Source organism: Charadrius vociferus, unplaced genomic scaffold, assembly GCF_000708025.1.
Source record: "Charadrius vociferus isolate BGI_N301 unplaced genomic scaffold, ASM70802v2 scaffold198, whole genome shotgun sequence".
NCBI classification, from domain to species: domain Eukaryota; kingdom Metazoa; phylum Chordata; class Aves; order Charadriiformes; family Charadriidae; genus Charadrius; species Charadrius vociferus.
Window position 1 is genome coordinate 3,431,654 of NW_009649951.1, and position 22,137 is coordinate 3,453,790.

Consider the following 22,137-nt stretch of genomic DNA (forward strand, 5'->3'; position numbering starts at 1 on the left):
CTCTCCTTCCTTGCCTATCCCTTCTGAAAAGTTAGTAGCCATCGATCACAGCTCTCCACTTGTGAGAGTCTTCCCACCATGTTTCTGTGATGGCAACTATATCATAGTTGCCTTGCTGTACAATGGCCTCCAGCTCCTCCTGTTTGTTCCCCATGCTGCGTGCATTAGTGTAGATGCACTTCAGCTGGGCTAATTGTCCTACCACTTTTTTGGGGGGACAAGCCCTAATTCACACCTTATCATGCTCAGACACTTCTGTAGTTACCAGATTATCACTACCCTTCATATCTTCACTGCCACACGAATAACCATTCTCCATCAACACTGAGACAGACTGCAAGACCTTAGTAACACTTTTACCCAGAAGCACTGGTATGCTGTTCCCAGGCACCACTTAAGTAATCCTGGTTCCATCCCCGTCCCCCTTCAAACCTAGTTTAAAGCCCTATGAATGAGCCCTGCTAATTCTTGTCCCAGGATCTTTCTTCCCCTGCTCGTTAGGCTTCCCCACCTGTTGCCAGCGTGCCTGGTTTCCTGTAGATCAGCCCATGATCAAAGAAGCCAAAGTTCTGCAGGATGCACTAGTCGCGGAGCCAGGAGTTAATTTGCAGGCTCCTCCTATTTATCCCCTTGTCAACCCCTATGACTGGTGGGCAGGAGGAGAACACTATTTGTGCTCCTGGTCCCTTAACCAACCATCCCAGGGCCCTAAAGTCATTCTTCATTTCCCTTAGACTTCTGGTAGCTACCTCATCATCACCTCCTTGAAATACCAGTAGTGGGCAGTAATCTGATGGCTGAAGCAGGGAAGGGAGTTTTCTCTGTGTGTCCTTAATTCTGGCCCCAGGGAGGCAGCTGACTTCCCTGTGGGATGGATCCAGTCTACAAATGGGGCCCTCTGTTCCCCCCAGAAGGGAGTCACCTACTACAATTTCCTTTCTTTCTTTCTTTCTTAGTTGAGGAAGTCCTAAGCCGTGGGGGTGAGTGACTAGCCCTGGGCGACTCAATGGATGGATCATCCTCTCCATCCTCAATTGCCTGGCCCTCTATTTTCAAAGCCCCGTACCTGTTATGCAAGGGCAATTGGGAAGGTGAGGTGGGCCGGCTTTAACAATCCTAGGCTTTATTAGTTCGTCTGCTTCTTGAGTGTGTCTTTTTTTTCCCCTTTTTTCTAGAGAATCTGATGAAAAAATGCAGTTTTGATCACCTTGACAGTCTGTTTAGCTAAACAGGAAATATATGGTTATCAGAGACTTTTTGTTTTTAAACCTCCATTGTTGTCTGCAACATCCAAATACCACAGTATTTTTTTTGCTGGCACCTTGTTCAACTTGGTAGCTATATCGTAGACAAAATTAATTTGGAACAAAGTGCATTAACACTACATCAGTGCTAGAAAGTGTCACCTACAGAATATAGCCCTTCAGGCATATGTACTACCTCTGTAAAGTAATCTTTCTGTTCTACAGTTTTAGGAGTGCTGGGACATAGCAGGCTTCTTCCTGCAAAATACTTAGATTTTAGTATTAAATAGATCAGGGCTCTTGTTTAGTTTTTACTGCAATTAGTAATTCTATACTGCAAAGCCAAATATAGTTAAAATAATTATGTATATGTATTTCTTTAGGTTTTGGATGGATAAAAAGATTGCTTAATCTAAAATACCACCTTTGTTCTGCTGAAAGTTATTATAGCTTAGATTCTGCAGCTGGTGTTAGGGGGTTCTGACAAAGGTGTGTTCTCACTGACTGGAGTGAATGTTGCTTGGTCAAAATGATAGTTAGGCTTAAGTGTGAGAACCTGAAACAGTGCAGTTGTTGGCTAAAACCACTGCAAATAACGTAAAATGTAAGAAAACAGCAGTATTAGTTTTACTACAAGGTGCAGTTTTTAAAAGATCTTTGTAAAGGACCAAAGTCAGAACTGTAAAGGCCACATGAAGTCATTTAGGGGCTTTTGCATAATTAACTTGCGTGGCCTCTTTCGTGAAGAGAATTATTTTCTCTTTTCTAGCAAGCTTCCAGGTACATTTTCACAAGGGACTGTGTCAGCTAAATGAAACAAATATATTGTTGTTTTCCATGAGAGTGATCTGTCAGGGACAATGAGATTAATGATCTTTAATTGTTAAACTTGTCTCTAGAACTTTTCTTACCTGTGTCCACCAGATCTTGTAATTTCCTGCGTCCTGTCTAACAGACAAATTTGGGGGCTTGCCGTGATTTTGGAAATCAGATGTGTTGATGTTTTTCCTTTGTTCTTCCATACTTTGCAGGTATTTGTTCAAAATCCAAGTAGTATTATCAAATCTCCATAAGTAGCCTGGAAGTGCCTTGTCATACGCAATCAGACTGTGTCATACTGAAAGCACGCAGTCATGCCATTAAACATTATTCCATAATACATAAGCAGGGTAAAGCAGAATTAAAGTTGTGTTAGTGATAAAATTTGGGCATTGTCAGGGACAAGAATAGCAGAGAGGTGTTAGAGAAAGGTAGGGACTCTAAGTTAGCTTCCCTTTGTATTGTTTGCAGAGAAATGTTACCTGCCTTGCTGTTGAATCACAGTAATTTCTGTAGATTATCTGAGTGCAACAGACATGAAATATTGTACTGTTGGTGAGCACAGTGCCTGTGAGAGTGCTGTCTTTTTCTTATCTCTATTGCCTAGATGAAAGTTCTTCAGTGTTTACATGGATATGTCTGATTTATCAGCCTACAGATATATATGTATATGTAAAAATAAAGAAGTACTAAGTGTGTCTTGTTAAACTGTGCTGAATGTTCATAGTAAGAAGCATATGAACCTACAATCTGTAACACCAAAGCTACTATGTCAGGTTGCTATATTAATAGGGTAACGAGGGAGTAATGAATCGGGGTTTCTCTCTAACACCTTCTGTAGAGTTCCTGGGAATTCTGCTAAGGGCAGCACTGCTTGGTGCTTTCTGGCAGTGGATGAATTTAGCATACAATGCTATTTTTCCATTTTCCTTGCATCTTACTGACTTTGGAGGGCAAATAGCAAATTTTCAAGTTTAGGTATATCTCAGCTTTCCTAATAGCATGTGGAACTTCAGAACTGAATTTTGCAAAGAAGTAGAGAATTCTTTGCAGAATTTGCAGCAGAATTCCTGAGTTTCTTCAAAGACTGCAAATAATATTTTACAATTAAAATTATTAAGCAATGTTTATGTATTCTTGCCCTTTCTCTTGAACTCTTTCCTAAAGTGTACAGTTCTGGAATTTTTGTGGCTCAGCATGATCTTTGTGATGAACTACTTGGCTTTCTTTTACTGCATCAGGCAGAATATGCATATAAATATGAAAGTTTAACCTATCTTAATGTTTTTGGATCTTTTTCTGATTTGTAAAGAATTCAGAATGAGTGTTCTAAGACGTATTGCTAGATTTTATTTTTTCAAACACATTCATGTGAGAAAAAACATAACATCTTTTAAATTTTCCTACAACTCAAATATTTCAGTTTAAGAACTAATTTCAGAAATTGATTTGTATCCTTACTTTACATTATTGGAAACCAGCTCCATACTAAAACCAGTCGCTAATAGAGACTTTGGTGTGTTGGTTATCCGAGGTTTATATAAAGTTTAAAAGCACTGATGTGACAATATAACTCTCTTGATAGTCGTGCAATGGAGTCCTGAGTCTATGTGCTTCTCTGAGTTACGTTGGTTACACATTGGTACCCCAGTCATGGCCCTTCAGCTTGCATCCTTTCTGAACTAACTACAGGTAAACACTGTTTATAAGGCTGTTCTTATGGTCTTGTTATAAAGGAATGAAAAAATTAAAATTGAAATGATGAGCATAATTCACACAACGTAACATTTATTTTCTTTTTAAACACCTTTTAAACAGCCAATCAGCTGGGCTTGGTGCTACGGTAAAACAAACAAAAGATTACTAAATAGAAGATAAAATTTTAGGCATGTGTTTATGCCATCCTTTTGCAAGCTAAAGGTTATGCTGCACGTCAAAACTATTTTAGTCACTAGTCACTATCGCATCTTTGGTGTTTGAGTGACTATTAATTTGAAATATATCTCAAAACTCATTCTTGACAACTATGACACTGTTCACTTTTTTGTTATGTGAACAGACATTGGATTGAAGGGGGGGGGAGTTGCTTTTATCCTTTTTTGCTCCTGAATGTGGGTTGTAAATCAGAGATACTTTACTTAGCACCAACAGATATCTCTTCCTGCAATTTTCATCCATCCTGTAAGTGACTGAATTGGAAAACAAGAATGATAAAGACATATTTCTGGGAAGTGAATGGACAAAGTAGAATATATAGCTCAATGACTCTATATAGTCAAATATTCCATTTCCTTGGTTAATTAAGACTACAGGTTTCTTTGTGTAAACTGTAAGTTTACAATTTTTTACCTGTAAAGGAATTCCAGTAAATCATTCTGAATAGTTTGAATGTTCACAGAATGTAAGTAATGCTAGTACTTTCTGCTTTACTCTTCTTTTGGCAGCATTATCCCCAGACATATGTAATGGTTTTTGCTCTCTCGCACAGTCTAGATCAAACACCTGCTCCCAGGTTTACTCTCACCTCCCAAGGCTGTCAGTTGACACATAAATATACAGACCCATGAAAAGAGCGTATTTTGCCCTTACTGCAGGCAAATGTTCTTGAATCATAATGCTGTAGGAACAAAGTGTAGAATTTCTGTCAGAGTAGTATTTCACATGTAAAAGTTGGATAAAGTTTCTGCCTAGCTTGGTTCTCATGACTTTAAGCAATTTTTGAGTAGTAGAAAATTAAAATCAATGTTTGCATTATGCTATATTAGAATCCTCATCCTCCTTTACATCAGCCTCTTCCTATGTTTTCTGTATGGGCTTTTTACAAAAAGTATATGTAATGTGCATGTGCATTCTACTCCGGTTTTACAGAGTAGAATTTTTACCCTTTTGAAGACTCATGAACAGTTCAGTTTTGCTTACCTAGAAGACCTTTCTGTGTTGATTTGCTGTCTTTACTTTTCTCCTTTCTTTTCTGAGGGAAAGAAAACGGAGCTTCTTCTGCTGTCCCATTTTCCTTGTAAGGATTATTAGACTATTTAGCTTAAGCTTTGGATAAGAAAAAATTCCCTGGCACTACTTCGACCCGGTGTCTTTAAAACTTACTTATTTTGGTTACTCTAATAAGCAACACAACTGTCCCTGTTTAAGGACCCTGATAAAGAGTATGCAAAGCTTGCTTAGCGGTCTTTTTCTGTCTGATTTTATTCTTAATTTGGCTTTGCAGTCTTTAACAATCTTCCACGACTCTGGAGGAAAACATTTGAAAAGGCAATAGTTAACCTCTTGGACTCAGAGGAAGGCTTCCCTGACTGCAGCAGCTCCTGGACTAGCCCCCTGATATCTGTCCACACCAGCAGCAAGTATGCATTAGGAGATTGTGGTTGGTTCTGCTTATTTCTCCAAAGAGTCATCCTGCTGCAGTCTTACAACATGTAATCCTTGGGAAGGAGTCGGTTTCCTCAGTGGATTATTGCTTCTTATGCATTCAGCTCTATTAGAAATGAGATTCTCTGCTTGGTTTTATTTTCCAGATAAAATTCCCTGGGACAAATGGAAAAAAAGTCTTATTGTTTGTTTGGATGTTTATTTTAGACTGCCATGAGCCTGCTCTCTTAATTCCTTTTATCTGTATGCAGAGGAGTGGAGGAGTCTCCTGCTGGCCCTACCTGTGAATGCTGAAAGCTGCTGATGAGCAATGGCTGACTTACGGGATGTGCATTACTCAGGAGGCAGTGGTTTGCTAGAGGACTAACTAGACTCCTCTGGCAATAGGTTAACCTAAGGTCACAACTCTTGAGGGAAGGAGCCCTTTAAACTTGTAAGTGCAGAGAGAAAGTTTATGCTGTAGTTCAGGATATCTTTCTAAATTACCTTTTCTTTAATCATTGAGACCCAACTGCGCATGTGTGTATGTATCTCAGATTTGGAGCTCTGCGAGAGCTCCTGATGGTATCTTTAGAACTGCTGACAATTAAAAATGATGAGTACTAGGAAATTTTGTTCTAGCAAGAAGGTATATTTTGCAGAAGCTCTGCTTGTATGCAGATGGTACGAGCATTTCGCCTGTTCTAGTAACTTGATAAGTAAGCAACTGTTACAGAGAATTTCTTGCTGATGCCTAGCTATAATCTAAAAGAAATCAGAAGTAATTCCTTTGGCAAAACTGATTCTGTAGCACAGTTTTTATTATGCTACCTCTTCCTATATTCCAAATGGGTGAGTATTACAAAAATAAGCAAATAATTGAGGAGTAATCAAAAGTATTATATTGGCATGAAATAGAATTCAGAATATTGCATGATACTGAAAAGAGCAGGTACTATAATGGTGGGTCAAGGCCAGTACCTTTAAAAATGTGTGCAATACCAGCATAAGCTATTAGCTTGGATAAATTTGATCTCTCTTGATTTCTTACTGTCTTTGTTTTAATATTGCCAAGTGAGACTGGCAGTTGTAGTTGGAGGATAGAAATGAAGCATTGGTACATAAAACAGGATGCTATGTGCTTTCCTGCTCCGCTTGGTGCCTTTGGTGGATGAAGCTGCTAAGCCGCTTTCCATTATATTTGAAAAGTCGTGGCAGTCTGGTGAAGTTCCCACTGACTGGAGAAGGGGAAATGTAACTCCCATTTTCAAAAAGAGAAAAAAAGGAAGACCCAGGGAACTACAGGCTGGTCAGTCAGTCTCACCTCTGTGCCTGGCAAGTTCATGGAGCAGATCCTCGGTGACAGCCACCATAGATTCATGAAGGGCAAGTCATTCCTATCAAATTTGATGGCTTTCTGTGATGGGGTTACAGCGTTGGTGGATAAGGGGAGATCAACAGATGTCATCTACCTGAACTTATGCAAAACATTTGACACTGACCCACATGACATCCTGATCTCTAAATTGAAAAGACATGTATTTGACTGATGGACCGCTCGGTGGATAAGGAATTGGCTGGGTGGTCGCACTCAAAGAGTTGTGGTCAATGGCTCGATGTCCAAGTGGAAATCAATGATGAGTGGTGTTCCTTAGGGGTCGGTACTGGGATGGGTGCTGTTCAACATCTTTGTCAGTCACATGGACAGTGGGACTGAGTGCACCCTCAGCAAGTTTGGCAGCAACAGCAAGCTTTGTAGAATGGTCGACTTGGTGGAGGGGAGGGATGCCATCCAGAGGGACCTGGACAGGCTTGAGAGTTGGGCCTGTGCAAACCTCGTGAAGTTCAACAAGGCCAAGTGCAAGGCCCTGCACATGGGTTGGTGCAGTCCCAAGCACAACTACAGGCTGGGTGGAGAATGGATTGTGAGCAGCCCTGAGGAGAAGAACCTGGGGGTGTTGGTGGATGAGAAGCTCAGCATGAGCTGGCAGTGTGCTCTCACAGCCTAGAAGGCCAACTACGTCAAGGGCTGCATCAAAAGAAGTGTGGCCAGCAGATTGAGGGAGGCAATTCTGCCCTTCTCCTCTGCTCTGCTGAGACGCTGTCTGGAGTACTGTGTCCAGCTCTGGGGCCCTCAACATAAGAAGGGCATGGACATGTTGGAGCGGGTCCAGAGATGATCAGATGGCTGGAGCACCTCTCCTGTGAGGACAGGCTGAGAGAGATGGGTTTTTTCAGCCTGGAGAAGAGAAGGCTCTGGGGAGACCTTATAGCAGCCTTCCAGTATCTGAAGAGGGCCTACAGGAGAGCTGGAGAAGGACTTTTTACAAGGGCATGCAGTGATAGGATGAGGGGGAATGGCTTCAAACTGGAAATGGTTATATTCAGAATAGATATTAGGAACAAATTTTTCACTGTGAGGGTGGTGAGGCACTGGAACAGGTTGTCGAGAGAAGTTGTGGATGCCCTATCCCTGGAAGTGTTCAAGACCATGCTGGATGGGGCTTTTGAGCAACCTGGTCTAGTGGGAGGTGTCCCTGCCCATGGCAGGGGGGGTTGGAACTAGGTGATCTTTAAGGTCCCTTCCAACCTAAACCATTATATGGTTCTATGTTACAATGAAGAAGAATGACTTTCATGAAGTTATTGGTAGTAAACAAAACACTTCTGTGCTTGTTCTTGGGATGTGAAAACAAAGACGATTCTGATTCTGAACTGCCATGTTAGAAGATACTGACAGTCATCTGGGAAGTGCCAGTGGATTCCTGGTAATTTAGCGTGCTGATTACTGTTAATTCAAGGACTTGGTGGCTTCTGCCTGGCTAGGAAGGAGTTGGAATTTGTTCTCTGACCATGTAATCTAGAGCATCTAAGACTGTTGCTGGCCTGGACTGTTTTTTTGTCAACAGAGTAAACTTTAAAAGTATTTTGGATTAGTTTATATTGTCAACAGGTCCTTTGGGTTTTTGACTTGTTTTGGAACCAGATAAGAAAATGCTTACTGTTGAGAAAGAATTACTGAATAAATAGTCAAATTCTACCAGATATACTTACAAGCAGCATAACCTCTTTATGTAGAAGGCTTAAGGCCATGAGGCAATTTCAGGTCTGAACGAGGGTGAAAAGCAGTACACCAGTTTCTAGGCTCTGTACGGCTTTAAGTTATTTTTCTCCCATCTGATGGACTATCATTCGAACTTAGCAAAGCTGCTGGAAAATACAACAGTTGAGTATAAAAAAGAACAAGGTCTTTGTTTCTGGAAGGAGTCATAAATTCTGGATTTTTTTTCAGTCCACTAGTTTTATTACTCTTTCAAGCACATTGCAAGCCCAGTCTTTTTTTTCCTCCCTCTTTAAGAAATGGTCCTGAGCAGAAAAAGTGTGTGTGGGAGCTGAATACATATTTTAAATAGAATTTTCATTTCATCTAATAGATACAGGATTGGTGTATTTGTTCTTAAAATTAGAAATTGCAGTTATGTAAGTCAGTCATAGTTATGTAACCATTTTTGGCGAATTTTTTAGGGTGTTACTGTAAATTTTAAGGGTACATTTTTCAGTTATAGAGTCTTTAGGACTCTAGAAACCTTGACTGAAGCTAACCAGGGCTGAAAAGACTTTCTCAGTGCCATCATAAAAGAGTTGTTTGTTATGTTTTGAAAACGTTTTATATCTTTTCAGCTTAAAAAAACCCAAACAAAACTCATCGAAATGAGCCTCTGTAAAGAATGCATCTAGGTATAGGCCAAGTGATAATTGCAATTTCAACATTGCAAGCAACATTTGTGGCTCACTGTGTTAGCATTACCATTGCAGATATGAATTTAGACTTCGAGTTTACTGAAACTTAATATAAGTTTAACTGAGTCCTTACTTACTTTCTTTTCATCTGGATTGCTAATAGGTATTCCTAGTAGTGAATCTCCTTTGCCTAAGGTTATTCATGTATATAGCTAGAAGATGTTCTATGCAAATTTTCAGAGACAATTCTGAGCATTTTTCTTGCTTTTAAAACACATTCAAATTTATTTAGGTTTTATTTCTATTTTTAGTTTTTTTCATCAATTTATTCATGGTTATTGACACAATTTACAGAATTCTGGGTTTTCAACACCCTGCAAGGTTTCACCTACTCCACATATCAATATAAAAGATTGTGTAAATTGTCAGAATACTTAACAGTATTGGATAAACATTTGCACAAAGGTCATGTCTGGTATCTCTCTATTGTTTTAAATTATATCCTAGGAAATTCCCATTTTAAAACTTGAATTAAATAGTAGAATGAATACACCACATGAATGTGACAGACTGTAAAATGCAGGAATAGCCTTTGACTTTGTCAAGAGAAAAGGTGCGAAGATGTGAATTTATCATGAGCTGGAAGTGATCAATTTATACTCACACTCAGGTTTGTTTGTCTTTCCTCTTGACCTGCATATTTCCATTGTATTCAAATCTCATCATTCGTTCTTGAATTATGGTTCAAAGGTCTATCTTCTCTGAGTCTATAGAGCAAACTCCTTTTTTCCAAATAAAAGTTTTTTGCTTTCTTATTATGATTACCACAGACTTTCTTTTGAGTTCTACATTGCTGTATGTATTCAATTTAGAACCTTAATCACTTCTGTTGTCTAAATTATGTTTTTCCATAGGCCTCTTCTTTTTCTTTTTCTTTTCTTTTTTTTCTCCTGGTTCATCAACCTTAACTGCAGGACTGCATAGTTTGTCCTTGTTCATTTCTTACTTGGTTGATTTTTTTCTTTTGGTGATGTTGTGTATGGTTTGCTTAGCAGCACTTCAGTACCTACATACATCATATTCCTCCTTTTGTACTGGGCTATCATCTCTAAATGAACTTCAGTTTCTAGCTCTTCCCTGTACAAATGGAGCTTAAAATCTGTTTCTTGTAAAATACTTAGAATGTTGAGGTTTTTTAATTGTATAATAGACAGAATAACAAGATCTTGTTTATGAGATGCTGACTGAAATAACAGACAAATACAACCATAGAATTAAAAAAAAATCATTTTTAAAAGGCAGAAAATAATTTTTCCTCAAAAAATGCTGATTTATATATTTCATATATATTCTATTTGCTTGCTCAAGCAAAAACATACATAGTATGAAAAAGAGAACTAGAAAGCACCCTGCTTGTCAACTGATACATTGTCATTGGGAGACTTGTGAATGGGTAAACTGAAAGCATCCTCCATGTTCTATGTTACTGCTTTACAAAGTAGAGGGATGGCTGTTTCCAAATTTTTGTAAATTTGTTCTTTTCCTGCAGTTCCTAAATACTCTTATTGCTGAATTTCCCTACTGGGAAGAGAGTTGTGCTCAAATACTTGTGCCACTCAGTATTATAATCGGAAACAGGCAAGATAATTAACCTAATCCGCAATGTAAATTTATAATCTCTTTCACTTTGTTTAGTAACTACTGGATTTATCAGGAGAAAAATTATTTGATATCAGATAGAAAAAGTTTAAAATATGCTGTTATTTTTTCGTTTCTTTTTAAGTCAAGCTTGTAGTTGTATATAATTGTAAAATGTGAAATTTTTGGAGCAGTCTTAAAAAAAATTGCTAGAAGCACAGTTAAATGGAGATTAACATAAGGTACCTAAAATATACATCATCCTCAAAATTGCCTACTCTTGAAACATCTACAACTGCTGGCATTTCTACTGTAAAAAGATGGAGGAAGCACGTACTAATGTTCAAAGATTTCAATATCCATGCCTCAAGACTAAAATCAGCTAGAAACACTACACAGAAACTACCTTTCCACTGTAGAAATATCTTCAGAGATTCTGTCTCTCAGCTTCAGTTTGTGTCTTGGATCTTTTCAGATGACATAAACACGATGCCCTTTGCTCAGCACTTGCTAAATCAAACACAAGTTTTTCAATGCACAGAGAAATCCCCTTTCATTTAGGATCAAAACCTGGCACATTTCTTCTTTCTATTGTTTGATGTGTTAATTGAAACTGAATGATGCAAAAACCGATGTAGTAAATCTAGTGAGCATATGCCTAAGATAATTACAGCAAATATTAGCTTCATCTGCTGAAATAGTGTTGGAAGCTCGTATTCGCAGTATCTGAACTTTGACACTGCTGTTCTGACCCTCTAGTTCCAGTAGGTTAGAATTCTGCCTTACCACACACAGAGCTTATTTTTCATCCTTTGAGTTGAAGGATTGCAGAGGCAATCCTTCTTTCACCCTCAGTAAGTGAGGGAAGCATCTCATGTCACTAGAATCTGTGCAACTGGATCACAGGTCTCTTCAAGTACCTAATCCACTTCGTAAAAGAGTTGAACATAGATCATTCAAAGACTGGTGGGGCAGTCATAGTCTGCTAATGGCAATTCCCCTTCTGGTGAAAAAACACAGCGATGTTTACCTTCAGACCCACTTGAAATATTTTTTAGAGAGGAAGGGAGAGTTTCATAAAGATAAATCAGTTCTTACCTGTTAGGTTGGCATACCTGTGTGATGGGACACTGAGGCAGATAATGGTGTAAATGAAAGGCTGGAAAGCAAGTATGTCCCCCACCCCTGCTTTTTGCCACTATGTTCTTTCAGGTTGAGTCATTTCTTTCAGTGTTGCTTTATACTTCAGTAGTATTCTGTGACTTATTCACTTACCTTGAATTCCTTCGAGTCTGTTCTTGCTCCTCAGAAATTTCTTACTTGGTCCTTTGATGCTTGTTCCAACTGATCATATTCACTTGTTCTTGTGGAAAGTAGCAATCATACAGTCTCTGCAAAGAACTGTAATGTTCAAGAAGACAACTTTACACCCTTTCCTCCTTTTTGTTGAGCTGCAGTCCTGTAACAAAATATGCAGGCTACAGTACTTTTGTGGTGAATTTTAGAAAACTGAACTAGATGCGTATTTTTTGTTACAGTGCGTATACAGGTTGTTTGGGTTTTTTTTGGTTTTGTTCTTTTTTTTTACAAGTTCTAGCTAGAGTAGCATGTCAAAAATATTCAAATGTGTCAGAGCACATTTTAGTACTGAGTTGGGAACAGACAGGAAGGAAGAGCTACTTGCTTCTGTATGAGGTTCTTCCCATTGCAATTTTGCTGGTTTTTGCCTTGAAATGAAAAAGACTTATGGGTGATAGTAAAAATACACTTGACTGCACACAGTCATGATAAAAAGCCACAATTGCTTGTATGTACCTTTTTCATTTTCTGATTTTGTATAATGAATGTAGTAAGTATCGAGACCATACAGATAATCATAGAATCATAGAATGGTTTGGGTTGGAAGGGACCTTCATGCTTATCTAGGTCCAACCCCATTACCATGGGCAGGGGCACCTTCCGCTAGACCAGGTTACTCAAAGGCCCATCCAACCTGGTCTTGAATTATATATTTTTATTTTTTCTCTTAGTACTGTATTTGCCGTAGAAAATAAAGATTGAAGGTTTTGTTGTATTACATTTGTTCTTCAGAAAGAAAAGATTGACTAGAAATCAGTATAGAATCTGTTCCCAAATGAGTTAAATACTTAGAAATTCACTGAACGCTAACTCTGTTGGCTTTGACTGGCCCAATCTGTGCATTCAAAACTTAACAAGTTTGTGAACCTAAGATTGTCAGGCTTCAGAGATTAGAAAAAATGAAAGAAACCAGGAAACCAACTAACTCTGTGTTAATAAGTGTTGCTGCAAAGAGCATAAATCTTGGGAAAGGTGAACATCCTGTTTACCAGAAGGAATCTAATTTCTTAGACGAAACCATGAATGAGACGAGACCTGCTGTTTAGCTGATGTGACAATGTCCTCTTGCACCAAGAACTCTCCTACAGTAAAGGGACTCTTTTTAAGGATAGGAGAAGGTGTGTGTTGGTAGTGGGAGGTTGTTTTAACATATTGTCAACAGTAGTTGACTGGCATATTAAGCCAGTCAATGAGAATATAATGAGAAACTAATTTACAAGTACTTCTGTGCTAGAAGCGCAAAAAAACCCATGTCAAGCTAGACTTCTTGGCATCAGATGACACTCCTGACACACTAGGCGTCTCAATGACCTGGAGAAAGGAGGGTAATCTGTGGGGTACAGTGTTGCCCCGGTACTACCTTTGCAGGAATGACAGAATAGGATTACTTGGTGAGAGAGTGGTGATGTATGAAAGCGATTATTTAAATGTAATATTGGACAGCTCTTACAGAAAAAGGGAGTACTGCGTAATGCTTTTGTATAAAAGTCCTATATTTCAATAATAAATAAGTAGCAGTGAGATTGTACTGCTGATCTTTTCCTCAGGATGCTGATAGTGATGCAGAAATGTGAAGTGAGATTTGACAAGTTGTGAAGGACAGGCTGTAATCATGGAAGGTTTCAACTATCCACATAGAGCCTGCGTCATTATCTTGCCAAGATGAGATGTAGAGTTACAAATTTTTTATGGAATAAGTAACTTTTCTAGAACAATTAGTCTTAGAAACCAAAAGGAAAAGCACTGTTCTGGATTTTATTTGGAGTGATGTACAGAACTTAGTTCAGAAAGCATTAGAGACAAAGCCTTTCTGTAACAGTTACCTCAATACAATGAGAAGCACGGACCTGTGCAGCTTGGAAGGAACCTCTGGAAGCTATTTTGTCCAACCTGCTGCTCAAAGCAGGGTGCATGGACTGTTGCCCTCAGTTTTATATCATCTGTGAACTTGCTGAGAGGCACTCTAACCCATCTTTGAAGTTGTTAATAAAGACATTAAACAGTACTGGCTCTGGTATGGATCCCTGAGGGATGGTTTTAATAGCTAGCTGCCAGTTGGACTCCACACCATCGTCACCCTTTAAGCCTAACAGTCCAGCCAACTTCCCAGCCACCTTATGTACTTGTCAATTCAGATCTCGACTATCTGACAATAAGAAGGTAGGAGACCATCTCAAAAGCCTTGCCAAATTCAAGGTATGCACTGTTGCCTGCTCTCCTTTTATTCTTTTATTCTAGCAGAAGAGAGTGGACCAAATCAATTGGCCTGGGGATATTCACTTCCCAGGAAGGGAACCACATAGAAATGAACCAACTTGTCAAAAAACCTCCAACACCCCAAACATTAGAATAAGCATTACAAAAATCGTATGAACAGTTGGAGACTGTTACAAAAGGCACTGTAGCTGAAACCCAGTTGAAATAGGTGCTACAATTAAAAAAATGAAATTAAAAAAACCCCAACCAAATAAACCAACCCCCACCCCAAAAAAGTCTTTAAAAGCTCTCTGTAAAGACTCAGTGGGGAAATTTTTGTGGCCCTTGCAGAGAAAAGATCAGCATTCAAAACTTAAGCTTGCATTGGTAAGAACAGGTAAGCCAATGGCAGGACAAATGCACGTGGAAAGTTGAGAAGTCTAAAACAGCTCTTGAAGAGTGGTTTTCAAAGATGCTTAAGCTGTAATAGTAGAATTTTGCTTAAATCAAGTGAAAAGGAAGCCAGTTAGGAAATTTGTAGGTTTGCTTAATGGTAACAGTGTAAAAGGATACACGGGCTTTACAAGGCCATAAAAGAACAGCTCAGTGAATCTTTGCATCAGTCTTCCCTGCTGAAGATGCTAAGAAGATGCCAACAACTCATGTATTCTTTGTAGCAGATAGATCAAAAGAGTGAGATCTGTTGGAAGTAACTGTAAAGCAATTATGAATTCAAGTAGGTAAGTTATTTGTTAATATCTTGTTAATATCTTCACACTCCTTGGGGTGTGAAGAAACTGAAGTATGAAATTACTGAAGTGTTACCTCATTGTAAACAGCCACTGTGCCAGTTGACAGGCAGGTTGCCACTGTAACTCCCATCTACAAAATGGGCTCCAGAGGGAGCTGCAGACCAGTGAGCCTGACTGCTTCCACACTTGGGAAGATGGCAAAAAAAAAAAAAAAAAAAAAAAAAAAAAAAAAAGAAAACAGAAAAGCCGGTGAGGGAGAGAGATCACTGAGCACAGATCAACACAGCTTTGTTGGGGAAGCATCAGTGTGGCTCCTGCAAAGGGAAATCCTGCTTCATTAACCTGCTGGAATTGCAGAAGGGTGACAGTAACCATGTGGATAAATCTGACCTGTATTTTCCAATTGCCTTTGACAAGACTCTACATGAAAGGTTATAAAGAACTTCCATTCCTGCGGGATTGGAGGAAAGGTCCTTTTAGCAACAGGGAGCCAGTTAAAGCAGAGGAAACAAAAGGTAGTGCTTATGTGCTCCTTTCAGGATGGAAAATTGGAATCAGACTGCAGAAACTGTTAGGCTTGTGCTCTGTCCCGAGTAGCATCTACTTTTGCCTCTGCTGGAGACAGAGCACTGGTGATGGATGGACCCAGGGCTGGTCTAACCTAGTTGTGCAATTCTAGCATTCATGCAAGCCAGTGATTGACTTGTATAGGTTGGGTCTTACATTACACATTGTAATTTCTTGTCTAGGCTTGCCTGAAATATTTCCAGCTTAGATATATCATAACTTCAGTTGGGGACTGTTTCACAGATGAATTTATTTGGAAGTGCTTCAGATATTCAGACTATAAACCTACCCTTTTTATTTCATATAATTTATTTACTTCTGCATATCTTTCATCACCCTAAAAAAATGTTTATGTAAAAGTTAACTCTTTTAAAAATCTTATACAATTATCATTGTATGCTTGTCGCTTAGGAGGCAGTATGAGTATATATGTATGCATGTAAATGTGCGTTCATTCAAATAATGTTTTTTAATTTGAAAAATAACATGTTCAGAAGATAGAGGTTCAAGCAAGAAGGATTCTAAAATATCCTTAATTCTCTCCCTTGTATTCACGTAGTGTTGAATACAGCCTTTAATTACATAAACAGAGAATGTTTTTTCAAGAAAGCATTTTGCCATTCAGTGCAAAAAGTGAACATGCTATGAGGAGTTAAGACAGTGTGGAGGTAAAGGCCACTGTAGTCTGTGTTATTGAAGTCAATGATGACTGAGGCATGCAGAATGAAAGAAGAGCAATAAAAGTGAACCTGAGAAGACAACTGAGTGATCCTGAAAATAGCTGGAGTCTTATGCGTCATGCAAAGCAAGTTATTTTAACTTTTCACATTTCTCATTTTCTTTGTACTTCATGTGAGACTGTGGGATGTCAACTGCAATGTTTAGAGTTACAGATGTGTCAGAGATGCATTAAACATATAAAGTGCCTTAAAATACTGTGTATACTGAAAGGCCATTTTTTTTAAAACACTTTCCTTAAGTTAGCAGATATTTTTGGCCTGATTTTCTTTGTGCCTTATCTCAGAGGGATTTTGTAAAGCGTCAGTTTCCTGCGAAGCAGTTAGTTGCTGCTGTTCAGAGTACATCATAAAAGGCTGTGAGGAAATTAGAAATCCAACCTTCAGAACAGAGCTAGAACAATGTGTATTGGTATAGGATAGGAGGTTATATTTTAAGCAAAATCTGCATATTAAATGACTGCCCTATGTTCTATGTGCTGTAGAATCCTAAGCTAAAGTAGGTGGGGATCTTACTGCTAAAATAGTGTGCAATTAAAGATTGTATCAGAAAAAAGAAGTCTAAGTTAACCATTTAACTTAATGTCTTTCATTCTAGCATTTCCCAATTTGACTTTGAAACTTTAGCATTGGTAGCCTGGAAACTTTATTTGTATGTGATTTTAATAAAATGAAAAACAGTAATTCAGTTATTTTGTTGTACAGACCTTAGCTGATTGATATTACAGAATAAACTATAGTAGTAATATAGTAGTAAATCAAGGCTGGAAAAGGGGAGGAGAAATTTTGTTAGCAAGTTTCTCAAATAGTCACTGTAAAAACAGGAATGGTAAGATACATCTGCACAAGGTTGGCTGGTTGTTTCCCCTGAGACTGAATACTTATTCCCCTCTCAACAGGATTCCACCTCGAAACGGTCTGCTTTTCGTTTCGAGTATTTTCTTACCTAAAAGTGACCATCTGAAACAGTATACGTTACAAACAACATTATATCTGAATTTTGTAAATTCAGGTTTATGAATTTTAATTAGCTGTAGTACAAATGGCAAATGTTTGAAGTATGCGAAGTATTGTCAATAGAACTAATTCCTGGATGTTGACAATTTCTTTCCTAGTAATATATTGATATGGTTTTGGTTTAATTTTTTAATGGTTTTAGTGGCATCTATGTGATTGTTCTGTGCTTCTTACTTTTTTATTTCCTCCTTTGTAGACTGAATCTCGAAGAAGAATTGGATCAGATGAAAGTACACCAATCTGTTGGTAAGTTCGCAATACAGGAGTTCAACCACATTTACAACAAAAAAAAGGGAAGGTATAGTGCTTTATATGTGTGGTCTATTAGAAATATTAATTTTAAGGTTATTTTCTCTCCAAAGGTGAATTTTGTTTGCTTGAATGTGTATTTTGTAAGCATGAGGCCATATGTATTCTTATTTCGAAGTATATTGACGCTTAAGTTTTCCACATACCTATTAAATCAATGGCAATTTTTACATATAGATATACACTAATAACATGTTTGCATCTTCTGTGTATATCCTACATACAAAATCAGTTAATTATTTTATGTTTTAAATATGTATGTATATGTATATAAATACATATGTCTAAAATCTAAAACACGTTTATATATTTATGAAGCTTTCTCCAGAATCTGAAATGTTTTTTTTTCAATATTGAAATACAGTGATACAGAAATTTCTTATTCATTCAGACTTCTTTTTTTAATAGTAGTATCACAAATTATGTGAATTCGAAAGAAAATCAAAATGGTGGAACTCTTAAAAGAGTTGATTGTGAATATCTTCTTTTATATCTGTAAAATCTTTACAGTAGCTGATGGTTCTGTGAAGATGGATCTTTGTCAGGCAGATAGGTGATATATTACTATTGCCTCTCCATCGCTCCTCTGATTCTTTGTATTATTTGCTGTTCCTGAATGGCCTGAGAGAAGTATTCAAGAGTGCATAGTTACAGTCTAGCTGGGTGTCACATCTGTGGTGAATTTGTTATGGACAGTATTGTGCAAAAGAAGGGAGTAGGAGACTTAGCGAAGTACTCTGCATGTGCTTAGAAATAAAGCTTAAACATTTTTTATCCCAATTTTCTGCTATTGGCAGTTTTCTTTTTTTTTTTTTTTGGTGATAATGTTGGCTACTTCTTTATTTTCATTTTTTTATAGTATCTATAAAACTAAGTGGAAATATCCAGCTGCTGAAGACTGAGTTACTGCTTTCTTGTGTGTTACTTCATAGCCCCAGACAGAGTTGAAGGGAACTAGTGAAGGTTTCAAATACGGACTTTATAAAACACTTCTTTGTTTTTGCCAATTTAGTGAGTCTTTGCACAGAGAGAAGTGGAAAGGCAACCAGCAGTGAGAAGGAGTTGAGGGCCTGCTGAGCAATAACCATGCATTTCAAAAAAAACAGTCAGATCCCTGAAACTGCCAGTTCTTTACATGTTTAGTGCTTTAACAATTAGTCTTTTATTCCTTCTTTTTCATTATCTTTTCAGATTAAAACATATCCTCTTTTAAAACTGTGTGGGTGGATACACACTTCCAGTTTGGTTATTGGTATGATGGTTGTTGATGATTCTATTGAGACTGAGGAAAAGGGTTAAACTACTACTGAAATGTGTTACGTAAATTTTATTTACCTTTTCCAGCATTTGTTGTTACAGGTATCATTTAGATGAATAGGATATTTTTTATAATATACAAAATCAAATCCAAAGATGTGTGTTAAGCAACACTTTTTGTTAGCACCGAAGACTGAACTGACTCCATTCATTTCTGAACTTCTACCAATTGAAGTATAAAAAAATAGTTGCTCATCCCATCTATAAAAAGTAATTTCCTTGTTATTCCCCTTGCAAATCCCAGGGTATTGCAGTATGGTGGACACCTTTATCAATTGGTTGACATTTTCTAGAAGACTACACCATAACAACATAAGATAGATGTCCCAACTTTGAGCATAAATGCAAGTATGTGAGCAATCCTTGCTCACGCACTAAGAAAGTGTGAACACCCTCTGCCCTAAAATTGGGTATTAAATGCTTTCCTATTCCCAAATAAAAGTACAACCTCAGGTCTGTTATCTGTAATTTCCTGAGTCCAAACTTGATACGGTCTAAATACACTTCATTCACAGTCTTAGTAAGTATGTTTTCTTTTCTAAAAGGAAACCTGATATGAATTTACTCATCAATGATGTTGGAATTCGCTTTCACCTGATCAGGTACCTGTTTCCATCAGGTATTCTAACATCAAGGGATAAATTCTGAAAAAAGCGGCTGAGCTTCCTTGTGTTAAAAAAGATAGGCTCTGTCCTCTTGCTTGGTTAGATATGAGTTGTGTTTGTCAGGAGGAAGTACTGGACAGCTTTGTTGCTCTTCCGTATCGTTTTTCAAACCCTGCTGGTCAAAGATGAAGGAGATCAGGGGAAAAGGAAACTCCGCTCCTGCCATTTCCAATTTCTCTCCATTCTGATTCAGTCTTCAAAGGTCTCTCTTTCACCGTTGCCAATTATTTTCCAGTGGTCATCAAATACAAATTCACTCTTCATGCTATTCATGTCATTGTGTGTGAATGTAAAGAATGTGTTGGCAGGCACCCATGCCATTCTCTCCAAAAGCAAGAAAGTAAGTTCATCTAATCTTATTCAGAAAAATAGCAACTGCCTTATTAAAAGAAGGTAAACTGTTGGCCCCCTATTTCTTCAAGGAGGCAGTTTCAAGGCATCTTTCATTGTGAGACAACTTCTGAATCTACCATGTTCCCAGCTAATGTGTGAGAATAGCATTCCCTTCTTCTGGTCATCACAGTGCTTTTTCCCATGGGCTGTTTCAGAATTAGCACATCTTTAGGAGCATGAGTGGCTACCGCTGGAGTCAGTAACACGGGGGCTTTCTGCAACATGGCACCTCTTGTCTGTCAGGGGAATCCTTCACCTGGTGCATACTGCAGGCAAAAATCTCATTCTTTTGCTAGTTCATGTAGGTACTCTATGAGTGACTAACATACAGCTCTGTTTTTTTTGAAACTGATAGTTTTTCCTCTGTGTAAGAAGGCTGTCTGCAAATACTAATAGTGACCTGTAGTGTCATAGTTCGAGTACCATTTTGGCAGCAGTTTTGAACTAACTCATCGTCAGATTTGATGACTATTATTTAGGAATTAAGTATTACATTCTAAAGCTGGCAGTTACCCATGTTTTTCTCAGTCAGACATAAATACAATTCTGTAAGACCCTGGTAATTTGATGACTGAGGATGGTGGGGTTTATGACTTGTGGGTCTATTTGTTGAGAGAGAACTTGAGTTGTTTTTTTTGTAGGAGTATGATGGGTAGAGCATATGTCTTGCTGAGTAGACTGATATGAATCTTTTTGCTTTCCTAGACAGACAGACAGTTAGAGGCAATGCTCTTTCATTGCCTCCCTAACCAATTCCTTTGAACAATTACATAACAATTAGACTGGAGGAGGGGAGAAGGGGGCTGAATAGGCCATTTATTTTCTGCTTGATAGAAAGGGTTATGCATCAGTGACCTTTGGCTTTTCTTTAAATTAGGTTGCTTGTGACTTCTGTGATAATACTGAACGTGTATAGTCTTTTCTATCTATTTTGTAGTGGTATTCTTTATTCTCTGCACATAATATGTTTATTTATAGATAGAGTTTTAAATTGTATTTTAATACATCCACATAATAAACATAACACCTTGTGTGCTTTGATCAGTTTCTTTGACTATGGGAAATCATTTTTCTTTTCAGTGGAGTACAGTAAATGCTGATATAAAAGCTACAGCAGACATTCAAATGAGTGAATATTTAGAAAAAGATGAAAAGCATGTTCATATTATCTTTGTGTGTTACTTAAAGAATGTTGTAAATGTATGCAGTACCACTGTGCTGGGGGACTGTAGTCTGAAATAACATGGGAACTAACATATTAATATCAAGGTAAAGGTACATATTCCCCAGATGCATAGTTTTACCTTTTTCAGCTTTTATTATCTTTAGAATAGTGTTCCATTTATTTCATGAATACAGAAGTATTAATTGGCCATGACATGTTCCAAAGACAAAAGAAAGGTCTAATTCACTCTAACAAACTTGTTAGTCACTGTTTATATCAAGAGGATTGTGAATCTACAGAGAGTAACACTGTTTTCTTCTACATTTGCTTTGTTTATAAATCAAAAGTTTTTAAGTGACCTGCAGTGTCTGCTCGTAGTTTGAAATGATACTTCTAAAGCATACCTCTACGATGTAGCACAGATATTTATCCCTTAAAATTAATTCTTTAAGTTAATTTAGGGGGAATAAGGCAAGAAAAGAAATGTGAATAATGTGGTGGTTTTACTGTATTGGGATTTTTTGTTCTTTGACATAATATTTCATATTCTAAGAAAAAGTCATTCTGAGGTGTGTAATCGCTCATTTCTGTGAGAAGTGGACAATTTGTGAATGCTAAGCTCTTTGTTCAAATCTAAACACAATGTATTTTACATCTTACATTTACCATACATGTTAGTACTTCTAAACTTTTTCTTAGCATTCTTCTCTATGAATAGATTTAATTTTTAACTTGTCTATTTTTGTAGGACTTTTAGTACCTAAAGTGCATATCTGTCTCTAAAAGTGATGCTCAGAGTCATATTCACTCTCATTTGTTGTATTAATTTCTCATTGTTATGAATTCACAGTATTA

The 22,137-nt window shown here is 37.7% G+C and overlaps 1 protein-coding gene across 1 annotated transcript in view; it reads left to right on the forward strand.

Annotated features, from left to right (window-relative positions):
- The window catches only part of CNTLN (centlein, centrosomal protein), a 185,215-nt gene that overhangs the window by 95,826 nt on the left and 67,252 nt on the right, over positions 1-22,137 (forward strand). Inside the window, exon 13 of the mRNA XM_009891515.1 lies at positions 17,630-17,679. Coding sequence (XP_009889817.1) covers positions 17,630-17,679 — 50 coding nt within the window. The remainder of the gene's footprint in view (positions 1-17,629; positions 17,680-22,137) is intronic.